Source organism: Nerophis lumbriciformis, linkage group LG23 (assembly GCF_033978685.3).
Source record: "Nerophis lumbriciformis linkage group LG23, RoL_Nlum_v2.1, whole genome shotgun sequence".
Taxonomy (NCBI): domain Eukaryota; kingdom Metazoa; phylum Chordata; class Actinopteri; order Syngnathiformes; family Syngnathidae; genus Nerophis; species Nerophis lumbriciformis.
Window position 1 is genome coordinate 11,588,118 of NC_084570.2, and position 25,289 is coordinate 11,613,406.

The following is a 25,289-nucleotide window of genomic DNA, read 5'->3' on the forward strand; positions in this document are numbered from 1 at the left end:
TACTGTAGTCGTTCTACGATGTTAGCGGGTGATGCCCTCTTACATGCATTATATTTTTACTGTATGAATTTCAAAATATCTTACTCCGTTTTTATTTTAGTTTTATATATATCATATAACGAAGTATAGCATGTTCTCCATATCAGTGCCTGCATCACGTGTTTGTTACTTCCGGACATGCGCACTGTTAAAAAAAACTCGTTACTTAGCAACCTACTGTACGCCTCATGCTAAAACTTTAGCGTCAACAATTTCGACAATTCACGTACCTATTATTTACATTATGTTAAGAGAACGACATTGAATTGTGAAGGCCTTGAAACTACACTCGTTCCATAAAATGGCAAAGTTTGTGCTGGCCGGTAGGTCTGCTACTCAACGTTAAACCACATAACTTTAAACATATATCGAAATTGTATCTTTTTTTTTCTTGGCAGGCAAAACAGACTGCCCTTATTATGCCAAAGCAGAACTTTTGGCGGACAGATTACAGAATTCTTTGCCGAACTTCAGAATTCACAAGATGTCAATCCTCCCAGATGAATGGAAGGTAAAGTGTAGGTGGATCGATCCAAATGTCAACTGTGTCGATCACGGGTGGTCTCAGTATCAGATCGATACAGGAACTAGCGTGACGAGATTTTACTTTATTGCCACAGATATCTGTGTGAGTGTTGCCGTGCTATTCATATCGTCACATTGTTGATATTGTTGTATTTATATAGTACAGGGTTGGGTGATACAGTACTGCACATTTTGTTATCAATCGTCTACAAACACTGGACCAGTATTGCCGAGACTGAAACGATACTTGCGATTTTTTAAAGCTCCTTGAACGATTTTGTGATTTTACCTTTAATTTGTTGATCATTTGTTGATCATTATATATATCCAGAATAAAACGCAGAATAACAATAATAGCAAAATATCAATCAACTTATTGGTAAATGATTTTGCGATACAACAATAAAATACAATGTGACAATTATTCGACACAATTATACAATGATTCCTTTTTATTAAGCATTTCTTTAAACAAAATAAAGGTGGTAGTGAAAAATAAGTGAACAAAAGCAAAAACTGCTATTGGTAACTATTACACTACTATTGGTACCAGTGTCCTCTGCAGTGGACATTTGTTTCGGGTCTATTTATTGAGTCAGAGTTGCAAGTTTTGGAGAAAGAAAAAGCGCGATTGTGCAAAACACGAATGGTCATTGGAGCGGACACTGTTTCCCAGGAGGATGCACAACATCAAACACATCAACTCAATATGAACGACAACAACAAGAAAACACGCTGATACTTGTGAAAATATCAAGTTATTCACGTTATTATTGACCTGATTCTGATAGAACCATTGGTATTGGTGCGATTGATATTTGGATTGATCCGTCTCAAAGGATTTAAATGATAGCCAAATAAAACTGCATTCGTTTTGGCTTTTGTTTAGTTATTTTAAACCACTGTTCAAACTATAATAAGTAATAAATTGAATAATTGTATTATTTTGTTGATACAGCAGTACCTCAACTTACAAGCGTAATTGGTTCTGTGACGAAGCTCTGAACTCAAAACACTTGTATCTCAAATCAATGTTTCCCATTAAAATTAAATAAAATCAACTTTTATTGGTGCGTGCCCCGCCATCGCACCAGAATAGCACAATTTTAACATGCAACATGCCTTTTAAAAAGAAAAGTTCACTTCCTAGTAAGAAATACTGTATAAAACAATATTATTGATTGTACGACCAACAACTTCATCAGTTTTATAAAGTAATTAAACATTTATGTACAGCATTTATTTGGAGAGTGGACTTCTACGGTATCTCCTTGCGGTTGCTTCTCTGTCTAATACACCATCAGCAGCGTTTCCATATTCTCAAAGATGGCGTTAGTTAGACTCATTCTGCTTGAGTGCGGTGCAGATTCAAACTGCTGCAACAAGTTGGTGACACGCACGGTTGTTTTTGAAGATGTATTTTTTTAAATCAAATTCATTTCATCTGCTTGTTCTTCTCAGCACCGTCCTTCACGCTCGCTTTCTTTGAAAACAAAGCCATGTCAATCTTTAGCTACAAGCAAATGCTAGTGAGTAAGACTAGATGTTTTAGGCAAATTTTACAAGGTTCACTCACATTTGCCACGCCAACTAATGGCGGGGATGCTTGTAACACAAATTTAACAAATAGCCAAGAGACAGCTCTTATCCCAAAACACTCTCAAGTTGAGGTCACGTTTTTTAACAGTATTGGTAATATCAATTATTATTATTCACATGCTGCAGAACAGCAGGGAATGGGCACTTGCATTGTTTACATTATAATTATATATAATAGTAATTGAATAATAGTTACATATTATTATACAATAATACATTATTTATATTTAATTTATTTTTATTTTTTATTTATTACATTATATAATTAAAATATATTTAATGTATATTTAAATGATAAATGATTAAATAATCATGCTATAATTATGAAAATATTAAATTAAATGTATTGTTAAAATAAGTTGTGTTTTTATCCACTCATCATCGCCACATCTGGTGTGTGACAGGACTGGCTGGAAGAAACGTGCACGAGAAACGGCTGGACCCACGAAGAGTCTCCCCTGGTTTGGAGAGAGCTGGTGCACCAAGGTGGCAAAGGGGTCTTCTTAGGGGGCTTCGGGGACTTTTTAGAGCACTGTCAGGTCGGCCTCGACTACGTTTAATAGTGCCATACAAATCTATTGCTGTTGTGTAATCCGTCATTTACCATATCGTACAGAAGTACTACGACGTCACATCCTACATGGCCGAAGAATTGATGCTGAGCATTGCAGCAGAAAACCTTGTCACCAAGCTGGACCTTATTGAGGAGGAGCAGCATCATGCCAGCCTTATCCACCCCCAGCACGTATGGATCAGCAGGTGAGCTAAACTGAAGCTACGTGGTGTGATTTGTGGCTGATTGGTCTGATTTGGACTCTCCCAGAGCCCTGAACCCGACATGCAACATGCTGATCCCCAGTCTGCTCTCTGCGGAGGTGTTGCCTCAAGCGTCGACCGTCAGTCTCCATCTCCTGGATGTGGACGGCAATGAGGAGGAACTGCAGTCGGTGAAGATGGAGACTGAAGACCTGGCTCTCCCTCTGCTCCATAAGGCACATAATTAGGGCCCGAGCAACACAGCTATATGTTTTGGCACATTTTTAAAGCCCTCAACATGCACGAAAACTCACCAAAATTTCCATTTCATTTAATTTTTTTAATTTTCCTTTATCTATTTAACCAGGTAAAAACTAATTGAGATCAAAATATATTTGACAAAAACGACCTGGCCAAGAGTGCACCAAAACCAAGTTTCATAAATACAAACCCCGTTTCCATATGAGTTGGGAAATTGTGTTAGATGTAAATATAAACGGAATACAATGATTTGCAAATCCTTTTCAACCCATATTCAATTAACTGCACTACAAAGACAAGATATTTGATGTTCAAACTCATAAACTTAATTTTTTTTTTTGCAAATAATAATTAACTTAGAATTTCATGGCTGCAACATGTGCCAAAGTAGTTGGGAAAGGGCATGTTCACCACTGTGTTACATCACCTTTTCTTTTAACAACACTCAATAAACGATTGGGAACTGAGGAAACTAATTGTTGAAGCTTTGAAAGTGGAATTTTTTCCCATTCTTGTTTTATGTAAAGCTTCAGTCGTTCAACAGACCGGGGTCTCCGTTGTCGTATTTTACGCTTCATAATGCGCCACACATTTTCGATGGGAGGCAGGTCTGGACTGCAGGCGGGACAGGAAAGTACCCGCACTCTTTTTTTACGAAGTGTCTTGGCATTGTCTTGCTGAAATAAGCAGTGAAAAAGACGGCGCTTAGATGGCAGCATATGTTGTTCCAAACCCTGCATGTACCTTTCAGCATTAATGGTGCCTTCACAGATGTGTAAGTTACCCATGCCTTGGGCACTAATGCACCCCCATACCATCACAGATGCTGGCTATACCATCACAGATGCTGGCTTTTGAACTTTGCGTCGATAACAGTCTGGATGGTTCGCTTCCCCTTTGGTCCGGATGACACGATGTCGAATATTTCCAAAAACAATTTGAAATGTGAACTCGTCAGACCACAGAACACTTTTGCACTTTGCATGAGTTCATCTTAGATGATCTCGGGCCCAGAGAAGCCGGTGGCGTTTCTGGATGTTGTTGATAAATGGCTTTCGCCTTGCATAGTAGAGCTTTAACTTGCACTTACAGATGTAGCGACAAACTGTATTTAGTGACAGTGGTTTTCTGAAGTGTTCCTGAGCCCATGTGGTGACATCCTTCAGAGATTGATGTCGGTTTTTGATACAGTGCCGTCTGAGGGATCGAAGGTCACGGTCATTCAATGTTGGTTTCCGTCCATGCCGCTTACGTGGAGTGATTTCTCCAGATTCTCTGAACCTTTTGATGATATTATGGACTGTAGATGTTGAAATCCCTAAATTTCTTGCAATTGCATTTTGAGAAACGTTGTTCTCAAACTGTTTGACTATTTGCTCACGCAGTTGTGGACAAAGGGGTGTACCTCGCCCCATCCTTTCTTGTGAAAGATTGAGCATTTTTTGGGAAGCTGTTTTTATACCCAATGATGGCACCCACCTGTTCCCAATTAGCCTGCACACATGTGGGATGTTCCAAATAAGTGTTTGATGAGCATTCCTCAACTTTATCAGTATTTATTGCCACCTTTCCCAACTTCTTTGTCACGTGTTGCTGGCATCAAATTCTAAAGTTAATGATTATTTGCAAAAAAAAAAAAAGTTTATCAGTTTGAACATCAAATATGTTGTCTTTGTAGCATATTCAACTGAATATGGGTTGAAAATGATTTGCAAATCATTGTATTCCGTTTATATTTACATCTAACACAATTTCCCAACTCATATGGAAACAAGGTTTGTAGATATAAGAACAACAAAAAACAGTAGCAGTCACACACTATAGTTAAAAGTAGGAATGTCCGATGATGGCTTTTTTGCCGATATCCGATATTCCGATATTGTCCAACTCTTAATTACCGATACCGATATCAACCGATACCGATATATACAGTCGTGGAATTAACACATTATTATATTGATATATAATGTAGGAACCAGAATATTAATAACAGAAAGAAACAACCCTTTTGTGTGAATGAGTATAAATGGGGGAGGGAGGTTTTTTGGGTTGGTGCACTAATTGTAAGTGTATATTGTGTTTTTTATGTTGATTTAATAAAAAACAACAAAAAACGATACCGATAATTAAAAAAAACGATGCCGATCATTTCTGATATTACATTTTAAAGCATTTATCGGCCGATAATATCGGCAGGCCGATATTATCGGACATCTCTAGTTAAAAGCACAAATTACCTACAATATAAACATAAAAATAAAATGTTTCAATAAATCCATCCATCCATTTTCTACCGCTTATTCCCTTCAGGGTCGCGGGGGGCGCTGGAGCCTATCTCAGCTACAATCGGGTGGAAGGCGGGGTACACCCTGGACAAGTCGCCACCTCATCGCAGGGCCAACACAGATAGACAGACAACATTCACACTCACATTCACACACTAGGGCCAATTTAGTGTTGCCAATCAACTTATCCCCAGGTGCATGTCTGTGGAGGTGGGAGGAAGCCGGAGTACCCGGAGGGAATCCACACAGTCACGGGGAGAACATGCAAACTCCACACAATAAAAATAAAAATTATTGAAAAACAAGTACAGTGCCCAATAGAAACAGCTTCTCGATTTTTTTAAATGGCCGGAAATTCCCCCAAAGTGATGAGTTCAGGTAGCCTCAGATCCTTTTGTAAGTTATTCCATGACCATGGAGCGGCAAATATAAAAATAAATAAATAAAAAAATAAAATAAAATAAAAAATAAAAAAAATATGATTTTTTTTTTTTTTTTAATTACCGTAAGACTTGTGTCGGCTCTAGAAACCAACACACCAATGATGTCCTGCGACCACAAACTGTAGCCACTGCAGTCTATACGCATAAAATAACATAAATAAGGGGGAACCAGAGCAAGAAGTGATTTATAAATAAAAAACATTCATTGAGGAAAATCTGCCAAAGATGGACAGTACATCCAGGCGCATTAGATCTGGCAAAAAAAATTCTATATTTTGGTGTTCAAAACCACAAACTTTCGAAATTGACACTCTAGCGCCACCTTAAAAATGACAAAACTATTAGCCCCTGCCACCAGATTGTCACGGAAATCGTTGGAGACGTCCATCATGACAAGACGCACGTAAAAGTTCCAGGAACCCATATTCAAAAACAAACACGAAGTCGGCCATCTAGGCCAAAAAGGGGGTTTGTATTTTAACGAACTCCTCCTCGGGACTTAGACCAAATGAGCCGCGGTTAAAATGACAGATACTAAACATATAGGCTAAATTGTGAAGGAATTTTTTTCCACGCCGTAGGACGTGTGCGCGGCATGGCGCCAAACTTTGATCTGATGGTTCGCCCCAAAACTTGCCACAATTATAACACAGCTCCACAAATTCCGATCTTGATCGAAATTGGTACAAATGAGGATGATGACATTCTGAGATGCCAAATGTGTTTGTACATATTGGTGCCTATTCGTGGTGGGGGGAACTTGCCCGTGAAAACTGGTCCTCGCCATCACCAATTAAACTGTCATTACTTCACTTTAAATGATCAGATCTCCTTCCAAACTGATATAAGGCGTCAAGGTTGAAGTCTGTTGATACACTATATTGTAAAAGTATTTGGCCACCTGCCTTGACTCACATATGAACTTGAAGTGCCATCCATTCCTAACCGATAGGGTTCAATATGATCTCGGTCCACCTTTTGCAGCTATTACAGCTTCAACTGGGAAGGCTGTCCACAAGGTTGCGGAGTGTGTTTATAGGAATTTTCCACCATTCTTCCAAAAGCGCATTGGTGAGGTCACACACTGATGTTGGTCGAGAAGGCCTGGCTCTCAGTCTCCGTTCTAATTAATCCCAGAGGTATTCAAGCGGGTTCAGGTCAGGACTCTGTGCAGGCCAGTCAAGTTCATCCATGTCTTTATGGACGTTGCTTTGTACACTGGTGCACAGTCATGTTTGATAGGAAGGGGCTCCCTCCAAACTGTTCCCACAAGGTTGGGAGCATGGAATTGTCCAAAATGTTTTGGTATCCTGGAGCATTAAAAGTTAATTTCACTGGAAGTAAGGGGCCAAGCCCAACTCCTGAAAAAACAACCCCACACCATAATTCCTCCTCCACCAAATTTCCGAAATGTACCGTTCTCTTGGCAACCTCCAAACCCAGACTCTGTGCAGGCCAGTCAAGTTCATCCACACCAGACTCTGTCATCCATGTCTTTATGGACCTTGCTTTGTGCACTGGTGCACAGTCACGTTTGATACGAAGGGGTCTGCTCTAAACTGTTCCCACAAAGTTGGGAGCATGGGATTGTCCAAAATGTTTTGGTATCCTGGAGCACTCAAAGTTCCTTTCACTGGAACTAAGCGGCCAAGCCCAACTCCTGAAAAACAAACCCACACCATAATTCCTCCTCCATCAAATTTCCGAAATGTACCGTTCTCCTGGCGACCTCCAAACCCAGACTCGTCCATCAGATTGCCAGATGGAAAAGCGTGATTCATCACTCCAGAGAAGGCGTCTCCACTGCTCTAGAGTCCAGTGGCAACGTGCTTTACACCACTGCATCCGACGCTTTGCATTGGACTCGGTGATGTATGGCTTAGATGCTCTCTGCGTACTGTACGTGGGCTAATTGGACGGTCACATGAAGTTTGTATCTCTGTAGCAACTGACTGTGCAGAAAGTCGGGCGACCTCTTTGCACTATGCGCTTCAGCATCCGCTGACCCCTCTCTGTCAGTTTACGTGGCCTACCACTTCGTGGCTGAGTTGCTGTTGTTCTCAAACTCTTCCATTTACTTATAATAAAGCCGACAGTTGACTTTGGAATATTTAGGAGCGAGGAAATTTCACGACTGGATTTGTTGCACAGGTGGCATCCTATGACAGTTCCACGCTGGAAGTCACTGAGCTCCTGAGAGCGGCCCATTCTTTCACAAATGTTTGTAGAAACAGTCTCCATGCCTAAGTGCTTAATTTTATACACCTGATTCTGTCAGAGTTTGTAGGTGCCGAACCCCAAGATGCAGAGAAGGCGGAAGGCATTGTGCGAGAAAACATGATTTAATTAAACACTAAGGTAAAACAACAAACAAAAGGGTAACAACAAAAGGCGCGCACAAGGCGGAGAACAAACTTGGCTATGAACTAAAATAGCACAGAGGCTAACTGTGGAAAAGAAACAAAAACACTTACTGTGACACGAAGGAACTAGGACATGAGCAGAGTGAAACAAAAGTAGACAGAGCTACAACGACAAGTATTAAGAACAACGACACGACAGGTAGGAACGACAATAATAATGACAATAATCCAGCACTGACTGGAGGGGAAGGCAGGTTTAAATAGCAGCTGGCTGATTGACACCAGGTGTGGCCAGGTGCCAATCAGCCACAGCTGAGGGGAAGCAGCACTCAGGGAGACAATCAGGAAACATAACCAAAACAAGAGCGCTGACAGGAAATACTACACACACACAGAGAAAAAACTAAAACACAACCAAACTGTCAGGGGAAAGCCTGACAGATTCTGATCATTTGGATGGGTGGCCAAAGACTTTTGGCAATATAGTGTATCAAGACCAGTGTGGTCCTCGTAACATCCTTCCACAAACGCCGATCTTCCGGAAATTTTTGATGGTGGGTCTCGGCATCGGGAAGGACTGTTTGCAGCTTTAATTCTTGATGCATCCTTAACCATCTTACCACCATGTTGCTTCATGCATATTCAGGTGACCATTCACACGGATCTCAAAGATGCGTTCCAGGACGCTGACATCATCCTCCTGCTGGATGACGGCTGGTCTAGAGAGGAACCCTCGAAGGACGAGGAGGAACCGTTGAATATAAACGCAATAGCAGACTTGTACACCCAATATGGACAGCTGATTGGAGCCAAGGCAAAGGCGGAGGTGAAGGTGATCGTGTCCAGCGGCTCGCTTGTGAACCTCAGGTGCTCGTTTCTCCTGAACGCGTGCTCTACTGACAAGAGCCGTATTGTTGCCATGGCAACCCAGTTGGAGAATAAAGCCAGAGCTGCCATCGCGAACAAGCTGAAAGTGAGGACCTCAGGTACGGCTTACACGCTCCTCAGTCCCCGTAACGTTCCGGCTTCAGGGTTTGTCATGCAACGTCTCCGTCATGATCTCCTTTAGAAGTGACCGACGTCATCGTGTGGGGGGATGTCGGAGAGAGCTTCGACCTCGACCTACAGAGGGCAAAGGTTTTCAATTATGACGGCCCCGTCAAAGGACCGCCTTTCTTTTTCCAGCCCGTCCTTGAGATCATCTACGACAAGTCAGTAAGAAAATAAACGAGATTCCATACAAGCGCTGGATCATCAACTAAAAACTGCAATTTTAGGTAGCAAATTGCATTGAAGTTGAACATGTTCATTTAAAACAGACAAATGTTGTGAAATAAGTTTGAAATAACCAATAAAGGGTCCCAGCAGGCACAAGACATTAAAACAACGTTGAGAACTTGTTGAATTAGGTCCTGACATTGAGCAACTCAAATATAACGTTGAAACAACATCCTTTTTGATGACGTTTAATCAATGTCGGGTTCTGACGTTGATTTGACCATTGAAATTTGGTCTTTTCCCAACCGATATTCCACAACACAAATACAACGTTGAAACAACATGCTTTTTGACGACGTTTAATCAATGTTGGGTTCTGACGTTGATTTGACCGTTGAAATTTGGTCTTTTCCCAACCAATATTCTCCAACACAAATACAACGTTAAAACAACATGATTATTGACGTTTTGTCTATGTTGAGTTCTGACGTTGATTTGACCATTGAAATTTGGTCATTTCCCAACCAATATTCTACAACACAAATACAACGTTGAAGTAACATGCTTTTTGACAACGTTTAATCAATGTTGGGTTCTGATGTTAAAAATAGACCATTGAATTTTGGGCTTTTCCCAACCAATATTCTACAACACAAATACAACGTTTATGCATTGTTGGGCTCTGACGTTGATTTGACCATTGAAATTTGGTCTTTTTCCAACCAATATTCTACAACGTTGGAACAACATGCTTTTTGACAACATTTCTGCAATGTTGGGTTCTGACGTTGATTTGACCATTGAAATTTTTGTCATTTCCCAACCAATATTCTATAACGTTGAAACATGATTTTTGACAACGTTTATGCATTGTTGGGCTCTGACATTGATTTGACCATTGAAATGTGGTCTTTTTCCAACCAATATTCTACAACGTTGAAACAACATGCTGTTTGACAACTTTTCTGCAATGTTGAGTTCTGACGTTGATTTGACCATTGAAATGTGGTCTTTTCCCAACCAATATTCTACAACACAAATACAACGTTAAAACAACATGATTATTGACATTTTTTCAATGTTGAGTTCTGACGTTGATTTGACCATTGAATTTTGGTCTTTTCCCAACCAATATTCTACAACACAAATACAACGTTGAAACAACATGCTTTTTGACAACGTTTAATCAATGTTGTGTTCTGATGTTAAAAATAGACCATTGAATTTTGGTTTTTTTCTCAACCAATATTCTACAACACAAATTCAACGTTGAAACAACATGCTTTTTGACAACTTTTCTGCAATGTTGGGTTCTGATGTTGATTTGACCATTGTAATTTGGTCTTTTTCCAACCAATATTCTACAACGTTGAAACTACATGCTTTTTGACAACATTTCTGCAATGTTGGGCTCTGACGTTGATTTGACCATTGAAATTTGGTCTATTCCCAACCAATACATGCAATAAAAGAACTAATTATTGCATGATTTTGGTTGAAACCAGCTTTTTAATGAGGTTTTTGACATTAATAGATGAGATTAACCCAGCAGGCACAAGACATTAAAACAACGTTGAGAACTTGTTAAATTAGGTCCTGACGTTAGGCAACTCAAACATAACGTTGGAACAACATGCTTTTTGAAGAATTTTAATCAATGTTGGTTTCTGACGTTGATTTGACCATTGAAATTTGGTCTTTTCCCAACCAATATTCCACAACACAAATACAACGTTGAAACAACATGCTTTTTGACGACGTTTAATCAATGTTGGGTTCTGACGTTGATTTGACCATTGAAATTTGGTCTTTTTCCAACCAATATTCTACAACACAAATACAACGTTGAAACAACATGCTTTTTGACAACATTTATGCATTGTTGGGCTCTGACGTTGATTTGACCATTGAAATTTGGTCTATTCCCAACCAATACATGCAATACAAGAACTAATTATTGCATGATTTTGGTTGAAACCAGCTTTTTAATGAGGTTTTTTACATTAAAAGACGAGATTAACCCAGCAGACACAAGACATTAAAACAACGTTCACAACTTGTTAAATTAGGTCCTGACGTTAGGCAACTCAAACATAACGTTGGAACAACATGCTTTTTGACGACCTTTAATCAATGTTGGGTTCTGACGTTGATTTGACCGTTGAAATTTGGTCTTTTCCCAACCAATATTCCACAACACAAATACAACGTTGAAACAACATGCTTTTTGACGACGTTTAATCAATGTTGGGTTCTGACGTTGATTTGACCATTGAATTGTGGTCTTTTCCCAACCAATATTCTACAACACAAATACAACGTTGAAACAACATGCTTTTTGACGACGTTTAATCAATGTTGGGTTCTGACGTTGATTTGACCATTGAATTGTGGTCTTTTCCCAACCAATATTCTACAACACAAATACAACGTTGAAACATGCTTTTTGACGACGTTTAATCAATGTTGGGTTCTGACGTTGATTTGACCACTGAAATTTGGTCTATTCCCAACCAATACATGCAATAAAAGAAATAATTATTGCATGATTTTGGTTGAAACCAGCTTTTTAATTAGGTTTTTGACATTAATAGATGAGATTAACCCAGCAGGCACAAGACATTAAAACAACGTTGAGAACTTGTTAAATTAGGTCCTGACGTTAGGCAACTCAAACATAACGTTGGAACAACATGCTTTTTGATGACGTTGATTTGACCATTGAAATTTGGTCTTTTCCAACCAATATTCTACAACGTTGAAACTAAATGCTTTTTGACAACATTTCTGTAATATTGGGTTCTGACGTTGATTTGACCACTGAAATTTGGTCTTTTCCCAACCAATATTCCACAACACAAATACAACGTTGAAACAACATGCTTTTTGACGACCTTTAATCAATGTTGGGTTCTGACGTTGATTTGACCGTTGAAATTTGGTCTTTTCCCAACCAATGTTCTACAACGTTGAAACATGTTTTTTGATGACGTTTAATTAATGTCGGGTTCTGACGTTGATTTGACCATTGAAATTTGGTCTTTTCCCAACCAATATTCTACAACGTTGAAACTACATGCTTTTTGACAACATTTCTGCAATGTTGGGTTCTGACGTTGATTTGACCATTGAAATTTGGTCTATTCCCAACCAATACATGCAATACAAGAACTAATTATTACATGATTTTGGTTGAAACCAGCTTTTTAATGAGGTTTTTGACATTAAAAGATGAGATTAACCCAGCAGGCACAAGACATTAAAAGAACGTTGAGAACTTGTTAAATTAGGTCCTGACGTTAGGCAACTCAAACATAACGTTGGAACAACATGCTTTTTGATGACGTTTAATCAATGTCGGGTTCTGATGTTGATTTGACGATTGAAATTTGGTCTTTTCCCAACCAATATTGTACAACACAAATACAACGTTGAAACAACATGCTTTTTGACAACATTTATGCATTGTTGGGCTCTGACGTTGATTTGACCATTGAAATTTGGTCTATTCCCAACCAATACATGCAATACAAGAACTAATTATTACATGATTTTGGTTGAAACCAGCTTTTTAATGAGGTTTTTTTACATTAAAAGACGAGATTAACCCAGCAGACACAAGACATTAAAACAACGTTCACAACTTGTTAAATTAGGTCCTGACGTTAGGCAACTCAAACATAACGTTGGAACAACATGCTTTTTGACGACCTTTAATCAATGTTGGGTTCTGACGTTGATTTGACCGTTGAAATTTGGTATTTTTCCAATCAATATTCTACAACGTTGAAACAAATGCTGTTTGACAACTTTTCTTCAATGTTGGGTTCTGATGTTGATTTGACCATTGAAATTTGGTCTTTTCCCAACCAATGTTCACAACACAAACACTATGTTGAAACAACATGCTTTTTGATGACGTTTAATCAATGTCGGGTTCTGATGTTGATTTGACGATTGAAATTTGGTCTTTTCCCAACCAATATTGTACAACACAAATACAACGTTGAAACAACATGCTTTTTGACAACCTTTCTGCAATGTTGGGTTCTGACGTTGATTTGACCATTGAAATTTGGTCTTTTTCCAACCAATATTCTACAACACAAATACAACGTTGAAACAACATGCTTTTTGACAACATTTATGCATTGTTGGGCTCTGACGTTGATTTGACCATTGAATTTTGGTTTTTTTCTCAACCAATATTGTACAACACAAATACAACGTTGAAACAACATGCTTTTTGACAACATTTATGCATTGTTGGGCTCTGACGTTGATTTGACCATTGAAATTTGGTCTATTCCCAACCAATACATGCAATACAAGAACTAATTATTGCATGATTTTGGTTGAAACCAGCTTTTTAATGAGGTTTTTTACATTAAAAGACGAGATTTACCCAGCAGACACAAGACATTAAAACAACGTTCACAACTTGTTAAATTAGGTCCTGACGTTAGGCAACTCAAACATAACGTTGGAACAACATGCTTTTTGACGACCTTTAATCAATGTTGGGTACTGACGTTGATTTGACCGTTGAAATTTGGTCTTTTCCCAACCAATATTCCACAACACAAATACAACGTTGAAACAACATGCTTTTTGACGACGTTTAATCAATGTTGGGTTCTGACGTTGATTTGACCATTGAATTGTGGTCTTTTCCCAACCAATATTCTACAACACAAATACAACGTTGAAACATGCTTTTTGACGACGTTTAATCAATGTTGGGTTCTGACGTTGATTTGACCACTGAAATTTGGTCTATTCCCAACCAATACATGCAATAAAAGAAATAATTATTGCATGATTTTGGTTGAAACCAGCTTTTTAATTAGGGTTTTGACATTAATAGATGAGATTAACCCAGCAGGCACAAGACATTAAAACAACGTTGAGAACTTGTTAAATTAGGTCCTGACGTTAGGCAACTCAAACATAACGTTGGAACAACATGCTTTTTGACGACTTTTAATCAATGTTGGGCTCTGACGTTGATTTGACCATTGAAATTTGGTATTTTTCCAATCAATATTCTACAACGTTGAAACAACATGCTGTTTGACAACTTTTCTTCAATGTTGGGTTCTGATGTTGATTTGACCATTGAAATTTGGTCTTTTCCCAACCAATGTTCACAACACAAACACTATGTTGAAACAACATGCTTTTTGATGACGTTTAATCAATGTCGGGTTCTGATGTTGATTTGACGATTGAAATTTGGTCTTTTCCCAACCAATATTGTACAACACAAATACAACGTTGAAACAACATGCTTTTTGACAACTTTTCTGCAATGTTGGGTTCTGACATTGATTTGACCATTGAAATTTGGTCTTTTTCCAACCAATATTCTACAACACAAATACAACGTTGAAACAACATGCTTTTTGACAACATTTATGCATTGTTGGGCTCTGACGTTGATTTGACCATTGAAATTTGGTCTATTCCCAACCAATACATGCAATACAAGAACTAATTATTGCATGATTTTGGTTGAAACCAGCTTTTTAATGAGGTTTTTTTACATTAAAAGACGAGATTAACCCAGCAGACACAAGACATTAAAACAACGTTCACAACTTGTTAAATTAGGTCCTTACGTTAGGCAACTCAAACATAACGTTGGAACAACATGCTTGTTGACGACCTTTAATCAATGTTGGGTTCTGACGTTGATTTGACCGTTGAAATTTGGTCTTTTCCCAACCAATATTCTACAACGTTGAAACATGTTTTTTGATGACGTTTAATTAATGTCGGGTTCTGACGTTGATTTGACCATTGAAATTTGGTCTTTTCCCAACCAATATTCTACAACGTTGAAACTACATGCTTTTTGACAGCATTTATGCATTGTTGGGTTCTGACGTTGATTTGACAATTGAAATTTGGTCTATTCCCAACCAATACATGCAATACAAGAACTAATTATTACATGATTTTGGTTGAAACCAGCTTTTTAATGAGGTTTTTGACATTAAAAGATGAGATTAACCCAGCAGGCACAAGACATTAAAAGAACGTTGAGAACTTGTTAAATTAGGTCCTGACGTTAGGCAACTCAAACATAACGTTGGAACAACATGCTTTTTGACGACTTTTAATCAATGTTGGGTTCTGACGTTGATTTGACCATTGAAATTTGGTATTTTTCCAATCAATATTCTACAACGTTGAAACTACATGCTGTTTGACAACTTTTCTTCAATGTTGGGTTCTGATGTTGATTTGACCATTGAAATTTGGTCTTTTCCCAACCAATGTTCACAACACAAACACTATGTTGAAACAACATGCTTTTTGATGACGTTTAATCAATGTCGGGTTCTGATGTTGATTTGACGATTGAAATTTGGTCTTTTCCCAACCAATATTGTACAACACAAATACAACGTTGAAACAACATGCTTTTTGACAACTTTTCTGCAATGTTGGGTTCTGACATTGATTTGACCATTGAAATTTGGTCTTTTTCCAACCAATATTCTACAACACAAATACAACGTTGAAACAACATGCTTTTTGACAACATTTATGCATTGTTGGGCTCTGACGTTGATTTGACCATTGAAATTTGGTCTATTCCCAACCAATACATGCAATACAAGAACTAATTATTGCATGATTTTGGTTGAAACCAGCTTTTTAATGAGGTTTTTTTACATTAAAAGACGAGATTAACCCAGCAGACACAAGACATTAAAACAACGTTCACAACTTGTTAAATTAGGTCCTGACGTTAGGCAACTCAAACATAACGTTGGAACAACATGCTTGTTGACGACCTTTAATCAATGTTGGGTTCTGACGTTGATTTGACCGTTGAAATTTGGTCTTTTCCCAACCCATATTCCACAACACAAATACAACGTTGAAACAACATGCTTTTTGATGACGTTTAATTAATGTCGGGTTCTGACGTTGATTTGACCATTGAAATTTGGTCTTTTCCCAACCAATATTCTACAACGTTGAAACTACATGCTTTTTGACAACATTTGTGCAATGTTGGGTTCTGACGTTGATTTGACCACTGAAATTTGGTCTTTTCCCAACCAATATTCCACAACACAAATACAACGTTGAAACAACATGCTTTTTGACAACGTTTAATCAATGTTGGGTTCTGACGTTGATTTGACCATTGAATTGTGGTCTTTTCCCAACCAATATTCTACAACACAAATACAACGTTGAAACAACATGCTTTTTTACGACGTTTAATCAATGTTGGGTTCTGACGTTGATTTGACCACTGAAATTTGGTCTATTCCCAACCAATACATGCAATAAAAGAAATAATTATTGCATGATTTTGGTTGAAACCAGCTTTTTAATTAGGGTTTTGACATTAATAGATGAGAGGCACAAGACATTAAAACAACGTTGAGAACTTGTTAAATTAGGTCCTGACGTTAGGCAACTCAAACATAACGTTGGAACAACATGCTTTTTGATGACGTTGATTTGACCATTGAAATTTGGTCTTTTCCAACCAATATTCTACAACGTTGAAACTACATGCTTTTTGACAACATTTCTGCAATGTTGGGTTCTGACGTTGATTTGACCACTGAAATTTGGTCTTTTCCCAACCAATATTCCACAACACAAATACAACGTTGAAACAACATGCTTTTTGACGACCTTTAATCAATGTTGGGTTCTGACGTTGATTTGACCGTTGAAATTTGGTCTTTTCCCAACCAATATTCTACAACGTTGAAACATGTTTTTTGATGACGTTTAATTAATGTCGGGTTCTGACGTTGATTTGACCATTGAAATTTGGTCTTTTCCCAACCAATATTCTACAACGTTGAAACTACATGCTTTTTGACAGCATTTATGCATTGTTGGGTTCTGACGTTGATTTGACAATTGAAATTTGGTCTATTCCCAACCAATACATGCAATACAAGAACTAATTATTACATGATTTTGGTTGAAACCAGCTTTTTAATGAGGTTTTTGACATTAAAAGATGAGATTAACCCAGCAGGCACAAGACATTAAAAGAACGTTGAGAACTTGTTAAATTAGGTCCTGACGTTAGGCAACTCAAACATAACGTTGGAACAACATGCTTTTTGACGACTTTTAATCAATGTTGGGTTCTGACGTTGATTTGACCATTGAAATTTGGTATTTTTCCAATCAATATTCTACAACGTTGAAACTACATGCTGTTTGACAACTTTTCTGCAATGTTGGGTTCTGACGTTGATTTGACCATTGAAATTTGGTCTTTTCCCAACCAATATTCACAACACAAACACTATGTTGAAACAACATGCTTTTTGATGACGTTTAATCAATGTCGGGTTCTGATGTTGATTTGACGATTGAAATTTGGTCTTTTCCCAACCAATATTGTACAACACAAATACAACGTTGAAACAACATGCTTTTTGACAACATTTATGCATTGTTGGGCTCTGACGTTGATTTTACCATTGAAATTTGGTCTATTCCCAACCAATACATGCAATACAAGAACTAATTATTGCATGATTTTGGTTGAAACCAGCTTTTTAATGAGGTTTTTGACATTAAAAGACAAGATTAACCCAGCAGGCACAAGACATTAAAACAACGTTGATAACTTGTTAAATTAGGTCCTGACGTTAGGCAACTCAAACATAACGTTGGAACAACATGCTTTTTGATGACGTTGATTTGACCATTGAAATTTGGTCTTTTCCCAACCAATATTCTACAACGTTGAAACTACATGCTTTCTGACAACATTTCTGCAATGTTGGGTTCTGACGTTGATTTGACCACTGAAATTTGGTCTTTTCCCAACCAATATCCCACAACACAAATACAACGTTGAAACAACATGCTTTTTGATGACGTTTAATCAATGTTGGGTTCTGACGTTGGTTTGACCATTGAATTTTGGTCTTTTCCCAACCAATATCCTACAACACAAACACTATGTTGAAACAACATGATTATTGACGTTTTTTCAATGTTGGGTTCTGACGTTGATTTGACCATTGAAATTTGGTCATTGGATCCAACGTTAGACATTAACGTTGTCTCAATTTACAAATACAACTATTTGGCAACGTTGTTTCAAAGTCAGTTTTGAAGGACATGTACGCATAATTGACGTTGTATCGATACCTTGTGCCTGCTGGGGTAATGTTTCAGATAAAAATGCTTAAACTGAACAGTTAGAAATGTTGTATAGAAACATGTATATTAAATGACAAAATACAAAAATATTGTGTATTTATTGTGCTCATGTGAAAGATTATTTCAGCAAGAATGCACATTGTGAAATTACAATCTAAATCCTCATTCTAATGAGGTTCATGTCCACAATGACGAGGTGGGGCCACAGGATTAGAAAGGCTCTAACCAGGTTCAAGTCTGTTTGTTTATATTTTCCAATAAACAGTGACATTTGGAGCCTTGTATGGTTCCATTTGATTGGCAACTTATTTTGTATCTTCTTTCTTCTCTTGTTTAGTGAATGGCTGGAGACCACCTTCCTAGACATCGTGCACAGTCAGCAGGCAGCTGTGGTTTCGAAGACTTGCCGCGGAGCTGACATGTCAACCGCCAACGGGATCCTCACTCTCCTGAAGGCTTGGAACGGGGCCTCTATTCCGAATCAGGTGTATTCGGTGGGGGTACTGTGCACAGGTGCGGACATTTTGAACCAGTGTTTATTAACAATAGGGCCGCCAAAAATACACTATTTTGCCAAAAGTATTTGGCCACCCATCCAAATGATCAGAATCAGGTGTCCTAATCACTTGGCCCAGCCACAGGTGTATAAAATCAAGCACTTAGGCATGGAGACTGTTTCTACAAACATGTGAAAGAAAGGGCCACTGTCAGGAGCTCTGTGATTTCTAGCGTGGAACTGTCATAGGATGCCACCTGTGCAACAAATCCAGTCGTGAAATTTGGAAGAGTTTGGGAACAACAGCAACTCAGCCACCAAGTGGTAGGCCAAGTAAACTGACAGAGAGGGGTCAACGGATGCTGAAGCGCATAGTGCAAAGAGGTCGCCGACTTTCTGCACAGTCAGTTGCTACAGAGCTCCAAACTTCATGTGACCTTCCAATTAGCCCACATACAGTACGCAGAGAGCTTCATGGAATGGGTTTCCATGGCCGAGCAGCTGCATCTAAGCCATACATCACCAAGTACAATGCAAAGCGTTGGATGCAGTGGTGTAAAGCACGTCGCTACTGGACTCTAGAGCAGTGGAGACGCCTTCTCTGGACTGATGAATCACACTTTTTCATCTGGCAATCTGATGGACGAGTCTGGGTTTGGAGGTCGCCAGGAGAACGGTACATTTCGGACTGCATTGTGCCGAGTGTGAAATTGGGTGGAGGAGGAATTATGGTGTGGGGTTGTTTTTCAAGAGTTGGGCTCCAGTGAAAGGAAATTTGAATGCTCCAGGATACCAAAACATTTTGGACAATTCCATGCTCCCAACTTTGTGGGAACAGTTTGGAGCGGACCCCTTCCTCTTCCAACATGACTGTGCACCAGTGCACAAAGCAAGGTCCATAAAGACATGGATGACAGAGTCTGGTGTGGATGAACTTGACTGGCCTGCACAGAGTCCTGACCTGAACCCGCTAGAACACCTTTGGGATGAATTAGAACGGAGACTGAGAGCCAGGCCTTCTCGACCAACATGAGTGTGTGACCTCACCAATGCGCTTTTTGAAGAATGGTGGAAAATTCCTATAAACACACTCCGCAACCTTGTGGACAGCCTTCCCAGAAGAGTTGAAGCTGTTGTAGCTGCAAAAGGTGGACTGACATCATATTAAACCCTATGGGTTAGGAATGAGATGGCACTTCAAGTTCATATGCGAGTCAAGGCAGGTGGCCAAATACTTTTGGCAATATAGTGTATCTGTTTCTCAGTTATGGTCCGTATGGGCCGCAGCGGTACTCAGTTGTAATACACTTTTCCACCACTTGTGGCAGTACTGACAATTACAAAAAAAAAGAAGTCTGAAGCTGAAGTCAAACTTTAAGCGCAAAAAATATGACTAAAGTGGTAAAGTTCTTTTTTCTTTTGCACTTAAATTTTGACATTTATTAAAAAACATTATTTTTAATTAACTTAGAATTTATTCATTTTAGCACTGCACAGTTAAACTACAAGGAGGCTACATATAATTCTTGAATACGATTAGAATAAAAAATGAGATTACTATCCAACCATCCATTTTCTACCGCTTGTATTTAGTGTTTATATTTGAGTGGGCCCGGACCCCTTTGTAGTGGGAAAAATTGGGCACTGAGGTAAATAGTGTTAGGAACTCCTGTTTTCAATCACAGTAATCCTTAACCTCCTGAGAAAATGCAGAATCCTCTGCACCAATATCTACTGCAAAAATATTCCATTATTACTTCCTACTTAACCAATTAAAGTTAAAAAGTTAAAGTACCAATGATTGTCACACACACACTAGGTGTGGCGAGATTATTCTCTGCATTTGACCCATCACCCTTGATCACCCCCTGGGAGGTGAGGGGAGCAGTGGGCAGCAGCGGTGGCCGCGCCCGGGAATCATTTTGGTGATTTAACCCCCAATTCCAACCCTTGATGCTGAGTGCCAAGCAGGGAGGTAATGGGTCCCATTTTTATAGTCTTTGGTATGACTCGGCCGGGGTTTGAACTCACAACCTACCGATCTCAGGGCGGACACTCTAACCACTAGGCCACCCACTGAGTAGGTACCTACTCAGTGGCCTAGTGGTTAGAGTGTCCGCCCTGAGAACAGCGATAAACAAGGTTTTACTGTATTGGTCTTGATAACCAGGAGCAGATTTTGCAATGAGAGCCCAAGTGTGTGCATAAAATACACAACCAAACAAAAATGCAGTTAAAATATGTTTTCAATTCTATATTAAAAAATAACATATTTTACACACTTGGCATTCTCTCGATGAGCTTCAAGCACACCTGTGAAGTGAAAACCATTTCAGGTGACTACTTCTTGAAGCTCATGGAGAGAATGCCAAGAGTGTGCGAAAAAGTAATCAGAGCAAAGGGTGGCTATTTTGAAGAAACGAGAATATATAGCATTTTTTTAATTATTTCACCTTTTTTTGTTAAGTACATAACTCCACGTGTGTTCAGCTGTGATGCCTTCAGTGACTATCTACAAGGTAAATAGTCATGAAACTTAAGAAAACGCATTGAATTGTGTCCAAACTTTTGGCCTGTACTGCATATAACATGTTGATATTTCCAAGGGGGGAAGGGAAAGTGTTTGATATTTCCTACCACACGAAAGTCAATTCCAAACTGCTTGGCTGCGGCATTGATTGAAAAGGAAAAAAACAACAACACAATAAATGGGAAAAAAATATACTATGAAAAAAAATGTTCTTGAGACATATTTTGGGGTAAAAGTTTTAGCTACAATATAAACTTAAATAGTACGGTCCTTTTTTTAATATGGACATAAATCTGTCACCATGGCCACGTTTGACGTGTCGCTAACTTGGCAATTATAATTGCTGACAGACCAAACAAACTTCCATCCATTTTCTACCGCTTGTCCCTCTCGGGGTCGCTGGAGCCTAACCCAGCAGTACATGGGTGGAAGGCGGGGTACACCCTTGTCAACTCAATATTGATGGTGATCATGTGGACCCCCTAATGCAGGCCTGGGCAATTATATTGACTCGGGGGCCAAATTTAGAGAATAAAAATGTGTCTGGGGGCCGGTATAGATTTTTTTTAGGAAAACTAATACAAAACCTCAAAATAATGTCTGAATGCTAAAAATGTTATGACAGACCGCCTTAAAAACGGAATGGAATTTGTAATTGTTCTATCAACGATAAAACCCTGAATATTGAGAACATATGAACGTCACACCCCCTCTCAATCGACATATTTTACAATCAAGCCACACCCACACTGCTTGGTGCCTCGTCTGACCTTATATCGTACAACCCTACTACAAACCCCGTTTCCATATGAGTTGGGAAACGGTGTTAGATGTAAATATAAACGGAATACAATGATTTGTAAATCATTTTCAACCCATATTCAGTTGAATATGCTACAAAGACAACATATTTGATGTTCAAACTGATAAACTTTTTTTGTTGTTGCAAATAATCATTAACTTTAGAATTTGATGCCAGCAACACGTGACAAAGAAGTTGGGAAAGGTGGCAATACTGATAAAGTTGAGGAATGTTCATCAAACACTTATTTGGAACATCCCACAGGTGAACAGGCAAATTGGGAACAGGTGGGTGCCATGATTGGGTATAAAAGTAGATTCCATGAAATGCTCAGTCATTCACAAACAAGGATGGGGCGAGGGTCACCACTTTGTCAACAAATGCGCGAGCAAATTGTTGAACAGTTTAAGAAAAACCTTTCTCAAGCAGCTATTGCAAGGAATTTAGGGATTTCACCATCTACGGTCCGTAATATCATCAAAGGGTTCAGAGAATCTGGAGAAATCACTGCACGTAAGCAGCTAAGCCCGTGACCTTCGATCCCTCAGGCTGTACTGCATCAACAAGCGACATCAGTGTGTAAAGGATATCACCACATGGGCTCAGGAACACTTCCGAAACCCACTGTCAGTACGGTAACTACAGTTGGTCGCTACATCTGTAAGTGTAAGTTAAAACTCTCTTATGCAAGGTGAAAACCGTTTATCAACAACACCCAGAAACGCCGTCGGCTTCGCTGGGCCTGAGCTCACCTAAGATGGACTGATACAAAGTGGAAAAGTGTTCTGTGGTCTGAAGAGTCCACATTTCAAATTGTTTTTGGAAACTGTGGACGTCGTGTCCTCCGGACCAAAGTGGAAAAGAACCATCCGGATTGTTATAGGCGCAAAGTTGAAAAGCCAGCATGTGTGATGGTATGGGGGTGTTTTAATGCCCAAGACATGGGTAGCTTACACATCTGTGAAGGCACCATTAATGCTGAAAGGCACATACAGGTTTTGGAGCAACATATGTTGCCATCCAAGCAACGTTACCATGGACGCCCCTGCTTATTTCAGCAAGACAATGCCAAGCCACGTGTTGCATCAACGTGGCTTCATAGTAAGAGTGCGGGTACTAGACTGGCCTGCCTGTTTCCCATTGAAAATGTGTGGCGCATTATGAAGCCTAAAATACCACAACGAAGACCCCCGGACTGTTGAACAACTTAAGCTGTACATCAAGCAAGAATGGGAAATAATTCCACCTGAGAAGCTTACAAAATGTGTCTCCTCAGTTCCCAAACGTTTACTGAGTGTTGTTAAAAGGAAAGGCCATGTAACACAGTGGTAAACATGCCCTTTCCCAACTACTTTGTCACGTGTTGCAGCCATGAAATTCTAAGTGAATTATTATTTGCAAAAAAAATAAAAGTTTATGAGTTTGAACATTAAATATCTTGTCTTTGTAGTGCATTCAATAGAATATGGGTTGAAAAGGATTTGCAAGTCATTGTATTCCGTTTATATTTACATCTAACACAATTTCCCAACTCATATGGAAACTGGGTTTGTAGTTACTATGTAACTAGTAGGGTTGTACGGTATACGGGTATTAGTATAGTACCGCGATACGAATGAATCATATTTGGTACCATACCGCCTCTGAAAAGTACTGGTCCGCCGCACCCTAAGATTTTTTGTTAAAATAAAGCCAATAATGCCATTTTTTCTGGTCCCCTTTATTAAGAAAAGTATCGAAATAATATTGGTATCAGGACAACACTAGTCACTAAAATATCATGCAAAAGCACAGATTCCAACAAGACTTACGGTCATTAGAAAACATCACTGCACATCATAATGGCAAAAAATTATTTGGGAATGCCCGGCGGGCCAGATTGAAAAGCTTAACGGGCCGCATGTGGCCCCCGGGCCTTAACTTGCCCAGGTCTGCCCTCGTGGTTGTGGTGCTAAACAAAAGGCATAGCGTGTTAATGCCAGGGGTCGGCCCCGCTCTCAGGAAATTAAAGCAGAGTGTTTTCACTGAGCTTGCAGGCCATTACGACCTCCCTGGCGACGTCGTCCTTTCAGTTCCGGTGACCTTCGCAGATGGCCTCTGGTCCGCGGTGCCTGACGTCACAGTCGGGGATGATCTGAAGCAGAAACTTCTTCTTTCTGCAAGTGAACTCAGGCGAGTACATTCAGGACAAGATGGCAGCCAAGAAGCACTTTGTCGTAACAGATGTTTCCTCGCAGGAAAAAGATGACCAAGCAGGAGAGCCCGGGAGGTGAAGAAACCGATCGTGTCAGCGGGGAACAAAAACCATGACGTGACTTTTTGTGTTTTGTTTCAGTTTGTTCTTTTATTCTCTCACTTCCACACGTGGAGCTGCAGTTTTTATTTACCCGTTTGCGTCCAATAAACCTGCTTATCCAGTGAAACGTGGTCTTTTGCTTTGAATAGGTCTCAAGATGTAAAAGATCAAACTGAGTACTTTGGTGGAAAAAAGAGAAATTAGAAAATATAATCCTTTTTTTTTTTTTTTTTTTAAGTTTACAATTCAGCAAGTTTTATGAAGCATTATTGTATGCACACTACCACAAAACACAAATTGCTAGCCTCCGATGTTATGAATATTTTTTTTACAGTTGCGTTGTATTGAAAATGAGGACATAGCAAAACATTTATTCCTTTAGTAGGAAAATATTAACGGACTTTTAACCTGAAACATTCAAATGTGTTCTTCTTCCACACCCACACCCACACCCACACCCACACCCACACACACACACACACACACACACACACACACACACACACGC

General features: G+C 39.1%; 1 protein-coding gene across 2 annotated transcripts; it reads left to right on the plus strand.

Moving 5' to 3' along the window:
- The first annotated feature begins 185 nt into the window (after positions 1-185).
- mdh1b (malate dehydrogenase 1B, NAD (soluble)) lies at positions 186-25,215 on the plus strand. Of its 2 annotated transcripts, XM_061985115.1 has the most exons (10): positions 186-362; positions 438-550; positions 2,568-2,702; positions 2,780-2,922; positions 2,987-3,155; positions 8,918-9,257; positions 9,341-9,482; positions 18,995-19,170; positions 24,522-24,657; positions 24,723-25,215. In XM_061985115.1, the coding sequence occupies exons 1-10, from the start codon at positions 341-343 to the stop codon at positions 24,793-24,795; spliced, it is 1,449 nt and encodes a 482-aa protein (XP_061841099.1). In that variant the 5' UTR covers positions 186-340; the 3' UTR covers positions 24,796-25,215. The 2 variants fall into 2 exon arrangements, with proteins under 2 accessions (XP_061841099.1, XP_061841098.1); XM_061985114.1 differs by having other exon boundaries at positions 24,522-25,215.
- The last annotated feature ends 74 nt before the right edge of the window (positions 25,216-25,289 follow it).

Bases quoted from the DNA above. Each gene is read 5' to 3' on its own strand.
- mdh1b (XM_061985114.1), top strand. From the start codon at position 341: ATGGCAAAGTTTGTGCTGGCCG. The intron at 363-437 runs GTAGGTCTGCTA...TTTTCTTGGCAG, and splicing joins GGCAAAGTTTGTGCTGGCCG to GCAAAACAGACTGCCCTTAT. The intron at 3,156-8,917 runs GCACATAATTAG...ATGCATATTCAG, and splicing joins CTCTCCCTCTGCTCCATAAG to GTGACCATTCACACGGATCT.